The following is a 22,399-nucleotide window of genomic DNA, read 5'->3' as shown; positions in this document are numbered from 1 at the left end:
CGTTAGGTGAAAAAGTTGCCTATGTATAATGGGGAACAGTACTTAGCCAATCATATCTGAATTATTGGTCATCTTGGTATAAAAGGATGCATATTCAGTCATATGCTTTTTTTTTTCTATAATGTGTGAGGAAATTTCATTAAGAGTTCATTAACAAGTTGTCCATGCCAATTTTCAGAACAAACCAAAGCATGGCTAGATGAAACTAGCAGCTCATGCTTGTCTTAACCTAGTTCAATAACTTACTTTAAATTCAGTCCAGTGATCATAATGACGTTATATACTGCATCTGCTAAAAAAACCAACCCACCAAACAACCAAGACAACAATCTTCTTTTGAACTCTCTAATATCCTTTGATAGTATAAATTGATGCTAAATCAAGAATAGCTACAGATTTTTTTGCCACAATGTATTGTCAAAACACTTGCACTGTGAATTACAGCTTTCCTATGTCTAATCCTTACTGGATAAAAGCTGTATATTGCATTTAAGTTAAGTTTTGTTACAATACATTTTCTTTTTGAAGATGGTAGCACCTTTCCTAGAACATTTTAATGGGCATTTTGCTTAGTAGAACTTAATAAATACAAGTGGTAGTGTGTATTGAACAGCATTGTAAAAAAAAATAAAATACTATGAAATGGTCTTATTAAAAATCCAACTGAGGCTGCTTTATATTGAGGTGCTAAATGACACATCAAGGATCATCTTGCCAAAAGGCAGAGATCTCAAAGCAAGCCAAGGATGTTTAATGAAGTAAGGAAAACCTGACTCAGGTTCTTTGAGACAAGGGCCTTCAAAGAACAGCGTTGGCATTTATAACTGTGTTTGTGCAACTATGTTTGTACAGGAGTCTGAAGTATTTGCTGCATCATTCTAAGATTACGTTTGTACATCATGCTTGTACAGAAGCTGGAAATATTTATTGATTCATATTGAGAGACATCAGCTGTCTCCATGCGCGTCCTGGCCTATGTTTGGACCTCCTTTCACATATTGCCATTAGAGTTTGAGCTGAGCAAACTGTCAGTAAAGGACTAGAGATAAAAATCTGTTGAAGAAACAGAGTTTGACTTTCTGATGAGCAATCAGAAGTGTAATGGAGCCTATTACACATCTAAAACTAAATCATGAAGATACTTCTAACAGTATATGTATTTTTGACTTGCACTATCTGCCTCCATCTAAACCAGCACATCCAGCTCCCTATCCCTCTTTAACACCTTTCATTCCATGTCTTGTTCTGTATTTATACTGCTGAAAACAGAGCTTCAGGTTTCACTGAAATCAATTGCTAATCCTCTGCTATTGGGAAGGCTCTGAAAGCTGAGGCAAATAGTGTCAGAGCAATGTCATTGCCTGACATTCCAGCAAATTTGTTAGTTTGTTTGCCCAGCCTGTCATCTAATCATTCCTGAATGAGCAGAGAAATCACTAGCTGTAGGTTTTTGTAATCAAAATAAAAATAAAACCAACAAAACAAACAAAAAAAATTATTGTAAATCAGTTGAAATGTATTTGGTTATTTCCCCCTGCAAAAATCTTTGTGACAATGGAGCCTAAAACTGAGTTACTATGCTATTTCTTATTGAAGAAAGAGTGTGTCTGTATATGTATTTGAAAGAATAATAATTGAGGTTTGCATCTGCTACATGAGGTTGTCTTTGCTCTTCATAAACAATACTAACTTCTATATGTACTCTAGTGCATATCTGTAAGATATCTACTATAGAGATCGGAAACAGCCAAGAATTTTAAGAATCTATGATTAAAATTTACTGCTTAAAATAAAATAACTGCTTAAAATAAACTGCTTAAAATAAAAATACAACCACGTATTTTTTAAAACTTCAAAATAAGCAACGCGCAGGAAATTTTAGAAGTCTTTAAAAAGGTGACATCAGGCAGGTATTGAAAGCAGCTTGTCAGAACCAAATATTTCTTTGTCCCTTTTGTTAACTTTATACAATTCCCAGGTAAAAGCAAGAGGTCTTTTTGTTGTAAATAGCAGTACTTGAGACACTTATTCTTTTTCTTGGTATGGTGATTGGTAGTTTAGATCTGTGCCTAAAGATTCTGAGCTCTACTGTTATGTAAATAAATTTTAATTAACATTTACAAAAAAGCATTAGTGGAGAAAATGAAGTTTTTTTAAAAAAAAGACAACAAGCAGGGTTCATTAGAAGTTCAAGCTTTAAATTAAGGAACAGAATAGGAGCCAACTTGCATTCTTCCAGAGACCCTCAAAGCTTCTGTGATCTAAGCCAGTAAATGTCCCTCTTTCATTTATTGTTTCAACTCACACAACTAATGCTGAATCTTTTCCAATTAGCAATCCCTGTCGGGGTAGAAGATCCATGGTATCTTCTCCATTGCTTGAGCAGTTACACTGGTGGGTTATAATCACAGGCTTGGTGATTTATGGATTTCCCTGTGCGTGAAAGTCACTGCTCAATGAGCTGAGGTTTGAATTTAGAGTACTGCTACCTTATACCACTTATATTTTTAAATACAGTTGTGAACAAGCTCATTTGAAAGTGAACTTGCAGTGCTCGCAGTAGGTTACTGGACAATTACTCCGCTATAAATTCTAGATTCAGCTGGGAAAAATGGTTGTGGTTTTGGTTGGGGTTTTTTTGGTCGACAAATCAAATTTTTCTTCTTATTAAATCTTATTGATTGCAAAGTTTATTGTTTTATTCTATTAAGTTAACCCAGTCACCGTTGCTACTGTTGTTAAGGTACATGAAAAAAAAAAGGCCAATTAAAAAAAAAAAAGCAACAACTATGGAATTGGTATAAAGCAAAGGTGAAGTACATAAGTGTGGGATCAGGGAGAGAATCAGAAGACTAAAAGGAAGAAAGCTCATGGATTGACACAAAGACTGTCTAATAGGTAAAGCAAAAGCTTCCAAACCAAGGAATTCATTTGCTTCTTCCTATTGGTAGGCGGGTGCTCAGCCATCTCCAGGAAAGCAGGACTCCATCAGATGTGATGGTTACTTGTGAAGGCAAAAAAACCCATCCCTGTATTATCAACAGTGTTTTCAGCATCAATCCGAAACGCAGCCTCATACCAGCTACAATGAAGAAAATTAATTCCTCCCCAGTCAAAACCAGCACAGCATTTTGCCTGAATTCTTTTATAAATATGATGACAATATGTCATAAGTACAAATGATGTTGTTGCTTTGCTTGCTTTTATTAGGTACACATCCTATAATTGTTTGACCTTTCTCCATTTTGCATATGCTGCAACATTGTAGGTGCGTGTCTTTCATCAGCACTGTGGACATTGGGAAAAATATCCTATTAAATGGAAGAAAAAGTGGCTTACACAGTTAATGTAATTGGAGTAAAAGGCTAAAAGACAAGAGAGGAAGTATCTCCATCAGAATGCAAAGCAAATCTTATGGGCCAGCTTGGATGGGAGCTCCCTTTAAGTGGGTTTTGGTTTCTTTGTATGAAGACCGGTGGTTTTGTTTTGTCAGAAACCACCTATGATTATTTAATGCTACTAATTTCCTTCAGCTTCTAGAAAGACAAAGCTGTCATGTACTGCATAACACACACAGGTTTCTTGTTTAAGATTTCATTTGAAGTATTTCTTTGTCCTAATTATCTGTAAATAGGGTGTTGTAATACTTGCTTACACTCAAGAGTGTAACTGCCTATGCTTTAAGGTTCTGAAATGAAAGGCACCTTCATTGCAAATTGACAGGGTTCATTTTAGTTTCCAGCCTATTGCCCTTTTAATATGACGCTTCTAAATATCGGATGTGGATACTTAACAAACTTGTGCTTCTTTTAGAGGTAACCTATGACATGCGTTTTTTTTCATCCTCCCTCCCCTTTCCTCACTAGACATGAATATTTTTGAGCTCTTGGGATCAAACAGTGATGTCAGTTAATGACTTCAAATAACCTAACTTGACAGGAAACTTTTTACTCCATCACTCATTGCTATTTCTACAAAAATGCAAGTTTGTTAATAAGGTGAACTCCAGGTCCAGTGATGAAAGGAACACGATTATACGACCAAGTATAAAAAGTGAAATTTAGGGCTGCCTATTGACACGTGCTTGAGTTGAGTAGCAAAAATGTTTTTTAAGCATTGCAGTTACTCCAGCTTTGCTCTAAAGGAAATTTTCACCAAATGGCTTTAATCACAATTCACATATTTTCTGATTTTTTTTCGTTTATCCATTTTTGAGCTGTTATTTTGTGTTCCTTTTTCTTGGATGTATTCTTTGGATGCTTGATTGCTGCTACTTCTCTATTGTTCCAAAATATTTGTATAGTAGTGGTGCTGTGCAACTGCATCAGTGCCATTCACAGACATTCTTTCTGTGATTGAGGTGCCCTGTTCTTCAGTCCTTGCCCATTCCTAGTGGCAAAATGAACATTTGAAAGCTATGAAGATTTCAGGGCCTTAGCAAGCGCACCACTTGACTCATTCATATGTCAGTCTATTGTAGTGCAAGTAATGTTTTGGGGTTTTTTAAAAAACAAACTGTAGTAGAAGGTGAATGTAGTTTGTGCTATTCTAAGTACCAATTACTCCAGAAATTAAAAAATGCTTCTTAAACTATTATTATATATGTGCTTATATAGTAAGGGCCAAAGTCAAGGTCTTCTAAAAAACATAATAACCTAAATGGTTTAAATTCTGGAATCCTAGAATCATGGAATAGTTTGGGTTGGAAGGGACTTTAAAGGTCATCTAGTTCCAACCCCCCTGCCATGGGCAAGGACACATCCCGCTAGATGAGGCTGCTGCTTCTTTCAGGGCCTGTTGGATGTGTAAGTAAAATTCTATAGGAATTGTGGAGAAGACGGCTGGAGTGACAAACGAGTCAAGTCTTTGGGGAAAAGATGGAGGCAGAGGGGAATAACACCAGCAGCTGGGACCAACAGGCTATCAGCCTCAGCTTGGTGTACGTCACTGTCAGGCAAGGAGGAGGATTGTTTCTGTCCAGGTGGTGGTGGCCCTGTTGTATGGACTATCTGAGCCCAGCTCATCTTGGAAGGCAAGAAGGGTAAGAATAGATTGATTATACCTAGACAGTTAGCATACTATGACTTTCTGCCTTGTTAAAGATTCTTAATGTAGGCACTTGAACTTAGGCTTGAGTGGACCAACCAGTCTGATAACTGTGAGCTGGCAACAGCTTTTTGGCTTTGCAAATACTGATAGGCAGCAACTTGAGTATCTTAAAGGTTTTGCTTGGCGACTGGGTACTTATATAGTGATCCTGCAGAGACAGGTAGGCACCAAAGCAGCTTCAAGAATCTAAGCAAGCAGACTCACTCAAGCCAGTGACTCATATTCAGGCAGAAAGTGTCCTTCTCCTGATTCAGGACTTTATTATTTTAAACTCTTAATTAAGTCTCTTTGAACCCACAGGTGCAGCCACTTAATGACACTTATTTGTTTTCTTTTATTTGTCACAGGCTTTCATTTACAAAAATATTTTAGGCAGGTGATTGAACCAGAGGTATTTGAGGGGATTTTAACCTGTTCTTTGAAGCTGGCACCAACTTTGGTATTTTTCTGTTCTCTGGACACTAGTAGGGTGTACAATTCTTAGCGGTTCTCTGATAGGTGACTACCAGTCCAATTTTAGAGGATAATGTAAAGTTGATTATGTGTTAGGGCTGTATTATTTTCTGGTTTTACTAAATTTTTTTCTTACAGAATAGCATTGTTTTTAATTTTTCATTTTTTTCAATGGGTTGAAAATAGGTTTTTAATAACCAACTGACAAATATTAAGAAAAAGAAACTTTTCAGATATGTGAGAAGAGAATGAAATACTTTGATTTTGCATATATTCTCATGACTGCCTACTGACTGGTCAAATATTTACGAGTTTCAAATACGAACACATTGAATATTATGTTCAATGCCATATGCATTAGGCATACAACTATTTTAATCACTTTCTTCCAAACCCACTGTTGATGTGCTGATTTTTTTCTTTGCTATAATTTTTGTGAAGTTATTTCATAATACCTGAGTTGCCAAGTTATGCTTACTAAGTTATTTTGCTCTTAGTTAACCTGTTTCATTTTATGATTTCTTAATGTACTTAAAAGTAACCAAGGCAGTTATCCAAATCGCTGAACTTCAATCATTCTGTTTTTTCTAGATCAATGGATGATTTTTCTGGTTTTGTTTGGGTTTTGATTTTGGGTTGTTTTTTAGTTGTGGGGCTTTTGGGTTTTTGTTTGTTGTTTGTTTTTTTATCCAAAGTTGAATAGGTTCGAGGGATTCTAAGGATATCTTACAGAGTAAAGCTTGCTGGTTTTCAGCATAAGAATCATAAAGGCATAAGAAAGATAGGAGATAAGTGTAGCAAATGTTCATTCCGGTTCTGGCAGAGGAAATTTCAATCTCTCCCTCTTATTTTCAGGCTGATGCCCTCATCAGTAAGTGTGCAGAAAGAACACTGTTACTACACTTGGAAGCAAAATAAAATAGTACTTTTTTGTGTCAAAATATGTAGATGTATTCTGTTAACAGAAATTATTTGAAAAGTCTCAAATGTTTTTCATAACTTTTGGAGAATAGAGAAGGAATAAGTTAAGAAGCTTCATAACTGGTTGTGTACTAGAATATAAATGCAGACAAATATAAATAAATTCTGTCATTTTTAGATTAAATTTTGATGTCAACTTCAAATGCATTTATACATCTCCTTTGTTTATGTTACAGTTTAGTTAGGAATGTTTTTAACTGACCTCCACTTAGAGGAATTGTTATGCAGACTTTCTGTAAGCTGGAATTTCTGCTTTTATTATAATAAAAGTGTCTACTGGTGATCATATTCAGAGAGTCTAACTTCAGCCTAAGTCTAGCGTTCTTTGTTGTTTTCCCATAGGTGGATGAAGATGTCTAGCCAGAAGGGAGCATTAGATACTGGGGTTCAAGAGAACTTTACAATTGCTAAAAATAATGGCATATGCTGAAATTTGTTTAGATTCGTCCTAGTCTTAAAGTATTTTTGAAACATGGAAAGTTGTGGGACACTGTGAGTACTGTAGGTGAGGTACAAAGACATCTCCCTCCCTTCAGCCACAGGGCTCTCCCTAATAATGCCAAGAGTTAAAATGAATCATTTATGAGCATCAGTAGACACATGGGTGGGGCCTCTTTGTAAACTGGTATTTTGTTGATGCAACAAGTGTGACAGCCTTTTAGTTCTGAATATAAATGTTACTGAGAGGAAATTAGGTTGTTTCACTGAGGAGATCAGCCAGACCTTGCAGTGCGTCTTGCTGAGGAGCAGGTGCCTCCACCAGTGCTGTGCTTCAGATACTAGTCCATGTTGAAGAAAGATGGAAGGTGAGTCTCTTGAAACTTTACTATCACTTGACTCAGTATTGAAAACAGAGATAATTATAAATTCAGGTCTGAGAACAAAAAGAAAATTGTACATGTTGCTGTATGGAATCAAGCTTGGCGATTACTTCTGTGGTTTAGATTTTATTATTTGTTGACTTACTGAGAAAGAAAAAATACTTTTTTAAAAAAAGCCCTTTCTTTTTATAAAAGAAAAAAAAATTAAGAGGAGAATTGGTGACACAACAGCCATTTCTGAGTACAAGAAAGACCATGGAAAAGAACATATTTTATTTCCAGCATAAGCTATGAGGTTCTGGTTTTCAGCATTCTCATGCTGGAAGAAATTATTTCACAATTGATACCTGAAGTATTCGCTCTGAAGTGAAGACAGACTGTGAATTTACAAAAAAACCCCAGAACAAACCAGCGACCAGTATTGGAGATCAGGTTTCTACCGGAGATACAAAAACAGTAAGAGGTGTGAAATTTGTTAGCCTTTCTTATTTTCTCTGAGCTGCCTTGCTTAAGAAGGTGATTGTTAACTTCTTTGTGACCCAGTTGTGATAATTAACTCTGATATGCAAACTGTGGGCTGACTCTAGAGAACATCCTTGGGAAACATGTAATATCTCAACTCCCTGGTGTTCCAGTTCAGCTGGATTAATGAGTGGATGAAGTGTAGTTGTCTTGGTTTATAAACGCCTCCAGAAGATGGGCGAGGATCTATCAGGTTCCTTCAGTGTTCTTGACCACAGGAATTCATTATGTGTGCTATAAGCACTTCTAATCTTTTCTGTTCAACCAGAACATTTTGTGTTATTATTGACGACTCTAATTAAGATACGAGATTTTCAGTTCAATTCTGTTATTATTTCTTGTCAGCAGATATGATGCATTCATGAGTAATAAGGATGTAGTACACTGCTCTATTTTTTCATTATTAATAGTGTGCATGTTTTCAACATGGGTAATTCCCAGGTATACATTTATCTACTGATCTTTGCTGAAAGGCTGAATGACCTACTAATTACCAAGTTCAAAGTTTAGGTGAAAAATGAAATTATTTTGGTTCAAGGAGACAAAACAGAAAAAGCTAGATTTTTGGGAGGGCTTGTGTTTCTTTTTTTCCCCTACTTACCCGTCCTTCCCAATTAATTTTAGTCATGATTTACTTCAGAATGTGATACTGGGAAACTCCACTGACTTGTGTTAGAAGTGTCTCAGTCCCATGGGCTTAGCCGTGAGTCCCCTTTTATGTGCAACCCTGGTTCTGGATGGGAAAAATTAGTTTCCCCTAAATGGCAACGCTGTATTCAACTTAGTGCCCATATAGTTAGAGACGTTGCATTGTTTGGTTGTTCTGCAGGCTTAGCAGGACCAAGTTTAACCCTTTGGAATTTAAATAATATAGAAGTCTTTGTAGTTCAGTAAGCGAAATTTCCAAAACTGCTGAGAATCTGTGGCTCCCATTGTCTTCAATTAGAACGAAGCACTTCTGAAAATAAAAAGTTGTATGCAAATAAGCAAAAATGAGTGTTGCCACCCATCCTTCTGGCACTGGGATCGTAATTACCTCTATGAAATGTCTGATCATCAGGCGGCATGCCTAAGGGGGGGATCAGCCCAGATTTTTGTCAAGCTAATCATAGCATTTAGGATAGATTGTCAGCATTTTTTTAAATGTCACAATTAGTGAATATTTCCTTCTCCATTAAGTTCCTCAAAGATGTCTGCAAACCTTTTATGACTTTGAGAAAGGCAGGCTGAGACATTTGCATGCATATTTGACAATATTTACCATTTTGGGAGACTACATTTTCAAACACGTACAATTGTTATCAAATCTTGTATTTATTCAATTTAGTTTATTATTGTATTACTTGCATAAAAAAAACAGCTCTCAACTGACAGCATATGCAAAACTTTTGCTTTCTAGCTGTGGTTGAAAAGTAACCGTAAACAACATGTTGTAATGTAGAGAGAATATTACACTGCAAAATCAATTTTTCTAGTAGAGCTACAAATATGTTTCCTCAGCATCAGGTATATATAAGGAAAGAAGGCACTGCATAAAAGATACGAAACTTGTAGCACAGCTCTATAAATCAAAGTGTTATAAAAGCTTCTATCTGCAAGCTAACGAAGTGCTGAACTTGTGAGGATACTTCTATGGCTGTATGTCACCATCTCAGTGTTGCTGAATTTTGAATGAAATCTTGAATGAATTTTCCAAAACAATTATCTCTGTCTTTCATAATTATCTCCTCTTTCATGTAATTTTGACCTCTAGCCAATGAGGGAGACTCGATTATTTGTTTTTTCCTTTGTGTTCCTTTCTCCATCCTGCAGTCATTGAGCTGGGAGAAATCGACCTGAACTGTCCTTCCAACTGCCAAATTCATAATACCCACTTCTTTGGCACTGACAGACAGATAATAAGGAGAGGACAAGCCTTCAGCTTTTATGCTTGCTTCCAAAATCGGGAATGGGATGACTCTGCAGACCAGGCCATTTTCACTGTGGAGACAGGTATTCACTCCCAGACTCTGTGTAATCTTTCCCAGTCCTTTTCTGGTAAGAAATATTTCCCATAGTCTTCAGTTACAAATAGCATCTACTCATTCATCTTCTGTGCAAAGAAACTACCTTCCTTGGACTCAGGCAATTCTGCTAATATGCACAGTTTTCTCACCCTGCTACAGAAGTGACAAGTGAAAAAGAAATCCACCCTTGGGACCTTTGCATTGCAGATGATGGCTAAGCAAATTGCTCCCATTTTACATGTACCTTGTTTATTCTAATTGAAGTTGTATTTATTTTCCTGAAAAGGTCTCAGACCCTGTGAATCAAATGAGACAAAATGTACCTTCCCAATGGGCAGATGTCTAGATCAGACCTGCTGGAGTGCTTCCTACAAAATTCATCAACCAAAATGCATCAATATCAGCGTGTTTCTTCCCTCCAATGCCTGTATCGGCCGTTACATTCTCAATATGCAAATCACATCTTGTGGTCATACATATCAGCGATGTCTTGGAGATTTTTATGTGCTTTTTAACCCTTGGTGTGCAGGTAAGAACTTCAATGATGATCAGATATTTTAAGAAAATTGCTAACGATGAGTAAAAATGTTGAACATATTTATTAGCGAGTAAGTAAGGGATGGAGTCACAGAACCAAAGAGAAACAGAGAGGGATTTTGTTTTCTTATGTTTCATTTTTTCCTGGAAGTTTAAGACTGATTCAAGCCAGTGTTTTGATTTGGTTTCTTAATGGTAGTAGGGATGTAGTGTAATTTTTCCCCCTACTTTCACAATGTCTTGACAGAACAAGAAGCAATGGACAGAAATTGAAATACAGATGCTTTTGTCTGAAAATCAGGAAACGCTTTTTTAATGTGAGGGTAACCAAGCGCTGGCAAAGGTTGTATAAAGAGGTTATGGAGTCTCCATCCTTGGAAATAATCAAAAGCCATCGGGATATGGTTCTGAGCAACAGGCTCCTAGTGTCTGTTCTTAAGCAGGAGAGATTGCACCAGACTACCTCCAGAAGCCCTTTCCAATCTCAGCCATTCTATGATTCTGTGAATTCTATGTTATCCCCATGAAATAATAGAAGACAAATGAAAATGAAATTCCTTAGGTCTGTTTCTGATAGCAAGCAGTTCTGGAGTCTGTAAGACCTTGCCAAATCATTACATGGCAAATATTCACATGGTCTATGTTTTTGATTTCATCAAAGTCAGATGCTCAACTCTAAGTGCACAGTTTTTTGACTCCTAGAACAGTTTAGTGTGAAGATAAATTGCAGGTTCTGTGATTCAGATGCACTACAGCAAAGAGAGACTAAATAAAGCTGTAAGTAGAAATGAATTGCCTGTAAATGTTTAAAGAGCCCACACCCTTGAACATATTTAAAAGCATAAATCAAAAATAGGTAGGGAAAGAAAGAGGATCTAGTGAAGAAGATACAAAAGTACTAGAAATGTACATAATATCTGACAGATAGCTCTGTGTCTTTTCCAGATGACCCTGTATATATGGACAATCAACTCCACAGAGAAGAATATGTTCTGAATGAACATGGCATACTCTATGAAGGAGTTCACAAGCATATTACATCTCGACCATGGCACTTTGGACAGGTACTTTTTGAAGATTTGTTCAGAAGTGGATGTCATCCATACACGGATAAATCCATATTTTTTTCAGAAATCCATGCTATGTTATGGACTGTGAAAAGTCTTAAAGACCAGTCCAGACAATACATGCACAAAACAAAATACTTGAGAATCTCACTGTAGCCCAGACTGTGAGAAAGTTACGGAAAGTTTTCTGTAGTAAAATTAAGGAAATTCCAGAATGTTTTTCAAAAAGGTGAAACTGCATATTGTGCTTCTGAAGGAAAATTATTCTATTGCCAAACATTAAAAATAACGTGGTTTTCCCTTTTGCTTTCCTTCACTTAGATTGGGAAAACCATGCAGACCTCAGGACCTGTGTTTGATTAAAAAAAAAAGGGGGGTGGATGGGGAGGAGAGAGGGCAACTCATATACATGAAAAAGACTGAACTACTGACAAGAAAGGAAATTTATCAGTGTCAGAATACCATAATGACTGTGTCAACTTCTCTTTTCTCAGTTTGAAGATGGGATTCTTGATATCTGCTTGAAGATACTAGACATGGGTGCAAGTTACCACCATGGCTCTGATCGTGACCATTGTTGGCGCAATGATCCTGTGCATGTCAGCATGGTGGTAAATCACATGGTAAGACATCTAGTGGTGTGTGACCTCTGAATAGATTGGGTCACACTTCATTGTATTGTCGAAAGATAAATTTGTACTGTAAAACAGTATGAGTACTGAGGAAAATCCTTGCTGTGCTCAGATTCATAGGAAAACTGAACTTGTAACACTAACCTCTGATGATTTTGTGATATGCTTAGGATGTGATGATATGGTTAGCTCTGTGAAAAGGTTGGTTTTCATTTCTCTTTCTAGATAAGCAGCCATACCACTAACAGTATCATGAAGATTCCAGAAAACAATGATTACCTGAAAGGAACAAAACCATTTTCCTGGAACGGAAGTGTCCCTATTCTTCAGCAGTGGTACAATGGCAGGTGCAGGCCAGTCAGATACGGGTACTGTGGGTCTCTTGCTTCCGTCATGTGCACAGGTATGATATTTCAGTCTGCCCTTATCTAGTTATCCAAAAAGGAAGAGAGAAAACTGGGATAAAAATCTTCAGACTAAAAGCTACTTGAAGTTTCTTACTCATAATCATTTAACTGGAAAAGAAATGGAAGGTTTTTCTCTTTTTATGATATGGCATGACTCCTAACATAGTATTTACTATCAACCTATTGCTTTCCTATGCATCGTGAAGAGCAAGAAGTAAAACAGTACTGTTTTTTCTGTGGCCTTTGTACCATGCAGATATCAGTACTGGAGCTTTTATTAAAACACGGGGCAAGTGCAACATTGTGGAGCCAAAATTATTTATCATTTGACTGAGGTCTGAAGGGTGAGAAAAAATACTAAGTTATTAATAGGAGGAAGACCTCTAGCAATGTCTCCTGCAAAACATGAAGGCAGCAGACTACTATCTTCTTTCACTACAAAGGATGAGATAATAGTGAACTAAACTCTACTGATAAAATTTGAGTTCCAGCTTTATACCATTTGCTTACTGAACCTGTTTCTACCTTGAAGAAAATTAAATTGATATTCCATATATGAAGCTATATGTACTTTACTCTGTTTACAAAAAAAAACCCCAAATAACAAAACAAACCCCAAACACAACAGTATTTTGTTAATACAGAATCAGGATCATTATTTCTGAATTTACAGCAGATCTGGATTTTTTTTTTTCTTTTTTTTTCTGCTGGAAGCTTAACAAACCATGTATCTTTCTGCTAGGCTCTTCTCAGACTACATTTTAACCATTAAAAAGAAGTTTTGAAGACGGAAACACTGTCTGCTAAATATTGCCTTCTATCCATTGTGTATATGTAATTGCAGAGTAGAATCTAAGAGGGTTATTTATAAAATAATTGAAGGATTTTCTTGATTAATTAGCATTTCTAATGATTCATGAATATTTTTCCCTTACAGTGATGAGATGTTTGGGAATTCCAAGCCGTGTTGTCACAAGCTTCTGTTTTCCATGCTCAATTGAGAACCCTCTTGGTGTCAACGAGATTTTTGACTCTACTGGAAAAAACCTGTGTGGGAAAGACAAGATATGGTAAATAAGACATAAACAAGCTCTTTTGTCAAAAATTAAATTAAATTTCATTGGTGGGGCAAGGCTGTTCAGTTTCCTAATAATGTGTTTCAAACCCACAAAACTACTGAAGACAGTATGTGATTTTCCTCTGAAGAACCAGGAGGAAAATAGTAGGACAATAAACTACTTAAACAAAAGAACTGTTGGTATATTATCAATTAAAAAAAAGGGCTACAAGAGGAAAGTTTTGCAATCAGGTCTTCAGGGTTCTGCAGTCTGAGTGATATAAAACAAACCAGTTTCTCTCCCCAAACATCATTAACAGTGTTAAGACATAGAAAGTCTTCTGTTGATTAAAAGGTTATCTCTGACATGGTTTTCCTCTATCGTAAGATATTGAACTTAATGATATGACAGACATATTTAACTGTATATTCCTTCATCCTACAGGAGATATCACTGCTGGAATGAATCTTGGATGGCTCGCAGAGACCTAAATCAATGCTGTGGTGATTGGCAGTGTCTGGATCCAACTCCTCTGGAAACAGGCAGAGGTAACTGTACTATAACTGTAATTGTTTTGTTCGGCTTATGTTGTTGAATTTCTCTACTTCTTAGGTTACAATGTATTATAACGTATTTGTTATCTGGCTTAGGTTCATCTTGCAGTGGTCCTACATGGGTTCGAAGCATCAGAGAAGGTGAACTGGACTTGGACTATGACGGTCATCACATGTTTTCTCGAGTAAATTCAAACTATGTTGGCTGGCTTTCCCAAAACAATGCCAAAAAAATAAAATTCTTCTGCGATGCTTGGCCATGTGGAAAACATCTAATCACCAAGAGTGTTGGCAGTGAGCAATTTGAAGATATCACTGGGTCTTACAAGTATGAACTAGGTACGATAAAAACTCGTTAAATGGGTTAGAGGAAATTTTAAATGATAGTCATATAAGATTATCAATGTAATCTGTCCTATGTTAAGAGTAGAACAATGTGAAGTTGTCTTTTTTGTTTGAGAAAGAGAAAGATGACTTTCTGTTTAAAGATTTTGATTCTTAAACATCTAAACACATTTAGAGGATTCAAAGAAACCACACAGTAATGATATCAATTTAGGATGGGATTGGGATGGGATTAGGATAGGATAGGATAGGATGGGATGGGATGGGATGGGATGAGATGGGATAGGATAGGGTAGGGTAGGGTAGGATAGGATAGGATAGGATAGGATAGGATAGGATAGGATAGGATAGGATAGGATAGGATAGGATAGGATAGGATAGGATAGGATAGGATAGGATAGGATAGAAAAGGATGTTTCAGCTGCAACAATCATCTGTTCCAACTGACAACTTCAGGGCTGACAAAAAGTTAAAACATATTATTAGAGCATTGTCTAACTGCCTCTTTTCAAGGCACTGGCAGGTGGAGCATAGACCACCTCTTCAGGAAGCTTATTCCAGTATTTGACAACCCTCTTGATAAAACAATGTTTCCTAATGTCTGATCTAAGCTTCCCCTGGCATAACTTTGAGCCACACCTATGCATCCTGTCACTGGATCCCTGGGAGAAGAGATCAACACCTCCCTCTCCACTTCTTCTCCTTAGAAACCTGCAGGGAGCAATGATGTCACTCCTCAGCCTCCTTTTCTCCAAACTAGACAAACCTAGAGCCCCTAGCTGCTCCTTACAGGATATGCCTTTCAGCCCTTTTAATGTCACTATTCATACATACAGGTTTTGGTCTCAGTTTTATAGTAGTTTAAAATATTAGCAGACTGTAGATAATCTAAAAAACTATAAATTCTTTAAAATCCAAGATTAAGTACTTACTTGTTGCTTCTTGTACCAGGTCTTTCAGAAAATATGCTTACTTACTAAATTAATGTATTAGAATATTTTGCTGCTTTGGGCTACTGATTACTGATTTTCATCTTCAAGTAGTAAGGAGGAGTTCAACCAGCAAAAATCCCTAAAGAAATGGAGAGTGGATCAAAGTTGATTGTAAAATTGCAAGCTCTGGTGGGTTTTGAACAGGAACAAAAAGAAAACCATTGACAGTTTCTTTCTTTGAATGGTGCATTTTGCCTTTTGAGAAACATGGTAACATTTCACGTTCACCCTAACCCTTATAAAGAGTTATATTTTGAGTTTTGCACTAACTATAGATTTTGAGATATGCCTGACCATTTTAAAATTTAACTAATAAAACACTTTTTCATGTTTTCCTGAGGTATTTATTTTCTTCTGTGCATTCAGACTACAGTGTCTTGCATTTCATTATCTGAGGGATTTGTTCTACACGATGCTACTATATCAGGTTTAAGGAAGCAGGAAGAAGAAATTTAATTATCTTTATGATTTACGTAGATATGACATATTATGCCTGCAGCTTATTCATCTTCACGTATCTTCTTCAACAGGTTCTGTGAAAAACAAAGAAGCGTATTTCCGTGCTTACAGAAGAATTCACCCAGGCTACTGCAATGCTTCCAACTGCCACATTGAAAGAGAGTTATCATCTCTGAAAAACCCATTTTTGAGTGACTCTGGTATTAACATGAGGCTAAAGATGACTAATTGCCCAATGTATGGTGAAGATGTCCAACTGCACTGGCTGCTTGAAAATTTGCGTGGTGAAAACAAAACCCTTAAGTTTAATTTGTGCGCGCAAATAATAACCTACAGTGGCTGCCCAATGGATCAGTTTTGGAAAGACAGTGTGAATGTCACATTGGGTCCAAGGGAAGGTAAGAAGGTGAATTTGTTTAATACCCTTTTTTCTACTTTTCTTTTCAGGAGATAGTTTGGTTTTTAAGATAACTGGAGGCTTCCTAATAGCAGTAGGAAGTGAAATGAATACAAAATTAAATACTGACAGCTGAATTCACTTTAGGATAACCACTCAAATAATCAAAACAACGTCAATACTGCGTGTGTAGTGACAGGTCAATCATAGTCTTTCCTTAGTTTCTCAAGACTTAGAGATTCTTACGTTCAATTTGTCAGCCTAAGCCAGGTAATTTCATGTCTGTTTTCAAATACGCTGTGATAACTTAATATTTAATTAAGCCATTGTAAGTGCCACTTAAACTTTGTGAGGAAGGAAAGTGGAAATATTAGCCAAAAATCAGAAAAAAATAAGGAAATTCATTTTGTTTTACAGTGAAAAAAATCCCACTATGTATATCATATAGTCAGTATGGACCTCATCTCTGTGATCACAACATTATGAAATTAGTTGCTGTCTCAGATCCAGAATGTGGAGAAGTTCTAATGGTTAGCAGAGATATCGTGATCAACAGGCCACCTGTTATTGTGAAGGTAAAAAACTTTAATTATGGGATTTATGGTCTAAGGAACAGACTAAGGACTCCTATTGGGCTCTTCCTAGGTACAATGCAAATAAACTTGAAATTCTTTCTTGTTCTCTTTTCTTCTACTGTATTTTTTTATTTTAACAAGATAAGTGTGATTTTAAATGTGTAGCAGTTGATTTAACAGTTATGCATAGAGATCATAGAAATAAATAAGAAAGAAACTTATACGAATGATGTTTTTTTTCCTCTCACATTTATTCACTTCATTTAATTTTATGAGGTTGTAAAATGTGTTTATTTATTTTCTGACTAGCTACTGAGCCAGCCTAGGCTAAAGGTACCATGTACTGCAGAGATTTCCTTCTGCAATCCTCTCCAGGAAGATATGAAGAACTGTGTAATGACATTAGAGGGCTGTGGTTTATTCAAAGAGCCAATGACCATTGAGTAAGTTTATAAATTATTTAAATGAGGGTAATATTGGGGTTGATTGAGGTGTGCTAAGTCAGAGCAGGCTTTCAGGAAGACGATAGTTGTGATATTTTTAGTGTTTAGGACATGAACAGGACTTTTTGCCCCTTATCATTCAGACACTCCTTTAAAAGCCTCACTCCTCTTCAAACTGATGGATTATTTAGAGCTGGCAAGATATGCTGCTGCTTCATCTTTCTCAAGATTTAATTTAAGGATGCGTTTTAAATTTCTGTCTGAAAGCAAATGCACTCTTCTTTACAATAAATTCTAGCTGAGTCCCTCATCCCTTATAATCCTGTTGAGTTTATAATAGAACGTCTCTAAATATTCATGAGCAGTCACCACATACATGAACAATTAGAAAATGACAGTGAGAAATAACACTATGCATTCTAAACTCATAACACATTAATCACTGGAAGCTAGAAATTTCTAGCATGCTATAACATCCTAGGAAAAGTAGCTGTTCATTACTATGCATTGCGGTTCTCCATGACAAGGAGAACTGACAGAAGTATGACTAAATTCGAGGGGAGGCAATTAGGAATTGTTCTTGCTGAATAATAATGAACTAGATTCTACAAAGCCACCTGATCCACTTAGACTACTGGAAATGGGAAGCAGTAAATACATCTTTGAAGCATCAAGGTGCTACTTTTTTGAAGAATTCAAGAGTGTCATGAATGAGTTTCCAGTTTCAATTAGAGAATTGACTGTGGGAGTTTTCCAAATTTTGTTTCAGGACAGAAGTTATTACCATGCTTTTCACAACACAGAATGTGGTTATTTTTGGAAGAAAGCAATAATTAAAAATTTTTCATAAGTGTTTGTCTCTAGAAACCTGTCATAGCAGAACAACCTAATCATGTGCACTCATCTTGTAGTGCTTTAAGTCTCTGAGCTCCCCAGGGTGCTAATTAGTTTCTTTCTCTCTGTCCAGTTTGGGAACACTGGCAGCCAACCAACAGGCACGGACCATCGTGGAGTTCACACCTTATAGGCTTGGCTGCCACCGGCTTCTAGCCAACTTCGGATGCCACAAGTTCGCCTACTGCAAGGGATGCGCCAAGGCTGAAGTGTGTAGTCCCATGGGCCAGAACGGTACCGTGCCCGTCAACCAGAACGGGTCACTCCCAGTGTGTGAGAACGGCTCCGTGCCCATGAACAGCTCTGGGCCTGTCCCTGTGACGGATCCTGGGTTCAACTCCATGTGTGAATATATATGTATTCCAGTGTGCAACCCAAACTGCGGCGCAGGGGGCCAGCCGGTGTACGACTTCGTGTACCTCCCTGCAGGCCATCCCTTGTGCAACTCCATCTGCAACCAAGGCTTCAATCCAAGCATGAATCCTGGCTTTGACCTGGGATGTGATCCTGGCCTCCGCGTCATCTGCGAGACTGTGCCTCCCGGCATGTGTGCCCAGATGCCTCCGTCCGTGTACGCCTCCGTGCCTGCCCCGACATCCAACCCCGTGTGCACCCCGATGCCTCATGTGATGTTTGAGGCTCCCGCGCAGCAGCCTGGAGGCGGAGGGGGGCCCCTGTCCTACTCTGTCTCTGTCCCCGCGAATAACGCGGTGAGCGCCCTGCTGACCCACTTCATGGCTGGCTCCGGTCCCCCGGCGGCAGCCCCGGCCGTCCCTACCCATATGCCTGCTCCGCCTTCCCACTCTGTGTGCCCTCCAGGAGCCCACACCGCAGGCAGCCCCATGCCACCCCCTGTGCCCATTTCGGTGCCCGCTGCCTCCATCTCGCACGTGCCCGCTGCCTCCATCTCGCACGTCGTCTGCGGCTCTGCACCCTCTCCAGTCCCCCAGCCCCCGTGTGGCCCGATGGCCACCCTGCCCTCGCAGCCGCTGGGCGCCCCGGTAGCCCACGCCGTGTGCTCTCCAGCCCCTTGCCCGGCACCTTCCCCGCTGCCCCTCTCTGCTGCCCGTAGCGCCACCCCAGCCGGCCTGCAGATGGGGGGCAGCCCGGTGGGCCACAGCGCGTGCTCCCCGGCCCCTCGCCCCGTGGGGCCCCCGGCATCCCACTCGCTGTGCTCCCCTGCCCCTCGCCCCGTGGGGCCCCCGGCAGCCCACTCGCTGTGCGCCCCGGCCGTCGTCTCGCTGGGCTCTGCGGCCGCCCGCGCCTCGAGCTCACCCGCCGCTCACGCCGAGGACTCGGCGGCGGCCTGCCTCCCGTGCTCCCCATCCCCGCAATCCCTGGCAGCTGCCACGGCTCGCTCCGTCTGCGTCCCCACCTCTCGCTCGGTCTCCCGGGTCGTGGGCACTGCGGGGTCTCGCTCGGTGTGTGGCCCTCAGTGGGGCCCCTCCAGTGACACCACTACTCGCTCGGGCTCCCGCACCACCTGGGCGCCTGCCTCCCAGTCATCCTGGAGCCCCGTGGGGCGTTCGAGCTATTCTCCCTTATCCCGCACTGCCTACGGCTCGCTCACGCGCCCTCTCTACAGCTCCTTGTCCCGCTCCTCTTACAACACCTTGTCCCGCTCGGCCTACACCACCCTACCCCGCTCCACCTCTCCCTCTGCCTACGCCACCCTGCCCCGCTCCGGGCTGCGACCCTCCAGCACCACCCTGTCCCAGGCTGGGTCCCGCACGCCCTTCAGCCCCAGCAGGAGCAGCACCACTTACTTCAAACGCAAATACCTGTGATGGAAAGTAACTTCGAGGAAAAGGCCAAGCCAGTAAATTAAAGCTGGTGCGCGGATGCTTTGAAAGAAGTTAGGAATAAGATGGCAGAGAGCCGTGTGCATAGTCCTAAGAATTTATCCACGTTTGCGATGTGCCAGAAAGCAGGCTGCTCACTGTCTGCTGAGGGATGCATTTGATGGGATGCTCATATGTCTTGAGATACAGCACAGTGGAAGTGACAAATGAATGGTTGGACTCGATGATCCGGTGGGTCTCTTCCAACCTGGTTATTCTATGATTCTATGATTCTATGATGAACGTGCTCTCCATGGAGTCTTAGTGACAATAGTTTCACAGCGCAGGTAACCGGTCTTACTTGCTTGGTCAAGTTGTTTTATACATAGTGTGCTTTCACTCTCTCTTCTCTTGTTTTCTTTCTATGCATATTTCTCAGATCTCCCTGGGCTACAGCACTAATAGCAAATCTCTCTCCGTGCATGAAATGTGCTGTCCTTGGGACACTGGAAATAGGTGACAGCAGACCTGCTTTACATCTCACCTAACAGACATTGGGCCCCTGAGCCTCAGTATTATGGCTCAGGTCAGTTTTGTATGCACTCATATTTCTTTAGTCATGAGGTAATGAAAACTGTGGATGTCATGGAGTAACTAAATCATTACAAATCAATATTTTTTTTTCTAAAAAAGACATTATAATAAATTTAGTATTGCTGTTCTTGATGTATTGTGGTTCCAGAGTCAGGAATGCAAAGGTCAGATTAGAAAGACTGCAAAACTCAACGAGCAATTAACACCAATATATTGGCTTTCACAGATTATTTTTTTTCATGTAGGATATTTTGCAAGTGTCCTCATGTATATTGCATGCATTTAGGTTAATGGAAAAAGCTGTGATTCCAGATGCTATGCCATTTTGACTCAACATAGCTAGGAAACCCTGTCACAAGAGAGGGAAGGATGATGATATTCTTTCTTTCCAATGCTCAACCTCCCAACTGAAAGGTCAAGGAGGTGAAAGGAAATGTATTATCTTCAGATAATTGGTGCTGTTTCAATGCTAACTTTCTCACTGTGTTTTAGGAGTCAAAATCATACATTGTCATAATGGAACTGTCGCCAAGTTTTGGATTTTCTAACACTTCCCGTTCCTCCGTTATTTTTGTCTAGTGCTTCATCGTTTTTAGTAGCAAGTGTTAGTGGGGTTTTGTGGTAAGATAGATAATTTTACCTATGCTGCAGAATCTTCAGTCATGTAGCAATAGTATTTCAGTAGTATCACAGTAGTTCACCCGTCTTTGCTTTGTTATGAGACTGAGTAACCTTCCGGGGGTTTTGAAAAGATGTGGTGTCAGATATATGTTAGTTCTGAGTATGGTAGAAGAAATCTTTACCTGGGTATTGTAGTAGAATGGTCACTACTCAGTGACTTTTTTTTTACGCAGTTTCAATGATCACTATCAGATATTTGCTGAGAATTTCTTTGCCTGAATGACGATGAAAATAAAAACTTAGAAGAAAACTGTGATTCTGCTTTGTCTTCCTTTTTTCCACTAATGCCTCTTCAAAATTGGGGAAAAATATTTCTCTAGATATATTGGAACGTGAAATCTTCCTTCCAGTGTTCTTCCATCCGCAGCTTCTCTAGGCAACTTGTTCCAGAGCCTCACCACTTTCATAGCATGGAATTCCTTCCTTATACCTGATCTAAATCTGCTCCCCTTATAACAACCAGCAGAACTATGAAAAGTCGAGGAACGACAGTAGCAGGCCTCCTGAGAGGTTTAGAGGCACCTATTTGCTGATGTGGCACACTCTCAAGAGAGGTGTGCTGCTTACCCAAGGCTTGTATTAGGGGTGTTGCTGAAAGACTATTAAGCCTCGTACAAGCCACTGTCTATTATCCACTGCTCTTGTTTCACAAGGGCACCAGGAGCATTCACTAGGAGCAGTCAGAGGAGCATCACAAGAGGGACTACAGAGCCCTGTGAGCAGTGGGAAGGGATTCTGGAGCACAGGAAGTTTTTTCATCAGTCCCCCCAGTCACAGGGAAGGGGTTTGAAAGGGCCAGTCAGATAAAGCCTTGATCTAGCCAAGAATGTCAAGGACAAGAAAAGCTTCTACAGGCATGTGCGTGATAAGAGGAAGAATAGGGAGAATGTGGGACCTCTCTGGAAGGAAACAGGAGACTTAGTTACCCAGGATATGGAGAAGAATGAGGTGCTCAACTACTTTTTTGCCTCAGTTTTCACCAGCAAGGACTCAAGACACACTGCTCAAGTCACAGAAGGCAAAGGCAGGGACTGGTAGGTCAAAGAACTGCCCACTGTAGGAAAAGAACATGTTTGAGACCATCTCAGGAA

The 22,399-nt window shown here is 39.4% G+C and overlaps 1 protein-coding gene across 1 annotated transcript; it reads left to right on the top strand.

Moving 5' to 3' along the window:
• The first annotated feature begins 6,711 nt into the window (after positions 1 to 6,711).
• LOC138718736 (protein-glutamine gamma-glutamyltransferase 5-like) lies at positions 6,712 to 20,262 on the top strand. Its single transcript, XM_069853260.1, has 13 exons — positions 6,712 to 7,349; positions 9,699 to 9,878; positions 10,179 to 10,421; positions 11,375 to 11,493; positions 11,991 to 12,119; positions 12,354 to 12,531; positions 13,473 to 13,605; positions 14,038 to 14,141; positions 14,244 to 14,486; positions 16,015 to 16,341; positions 16,758 to 16,915; positions 17,225 to 17,358; positions 18,326 to 20,262. The coding sequence occupies exons 1-13, from the start codon at positions 7,343 to 7,345 to the stop codon at positions 20,037 to 20,039; spliced, it is 3,669 nt and encodes a 1,222-aa protein (XP_069709361.1). The 5' UTR covers positions 6,712 to 7,342; the 3' UTR covers positions 20,040 to 20,262.
• Positions 20,263 to 22,399: the final 2,137 nt, after the last annotated feature.

Source organism: Phaenicophaeus curvirostris, chromosome 3, assembly GCF_032191515.1.
Source record: "Phaenicophaeus curvirostris isolate KB17595 chromosome 3, BPBGC_Pcur_1.0, whole genome shotgun sequence".
In the NCBI taxonomy this organism is placed as follows: domain Eukaryota; kingdom Metazoa; phylum Chordata; class Aves; order Cuculiformes; family Cuculidae; genus Phaenicophaeus; species Phaenicophaeus curvirostris.
Note: the sequence above shows the minus strand (reverse complement) of the source record. Positions and strands in the feature narration are given on the sequence as shown.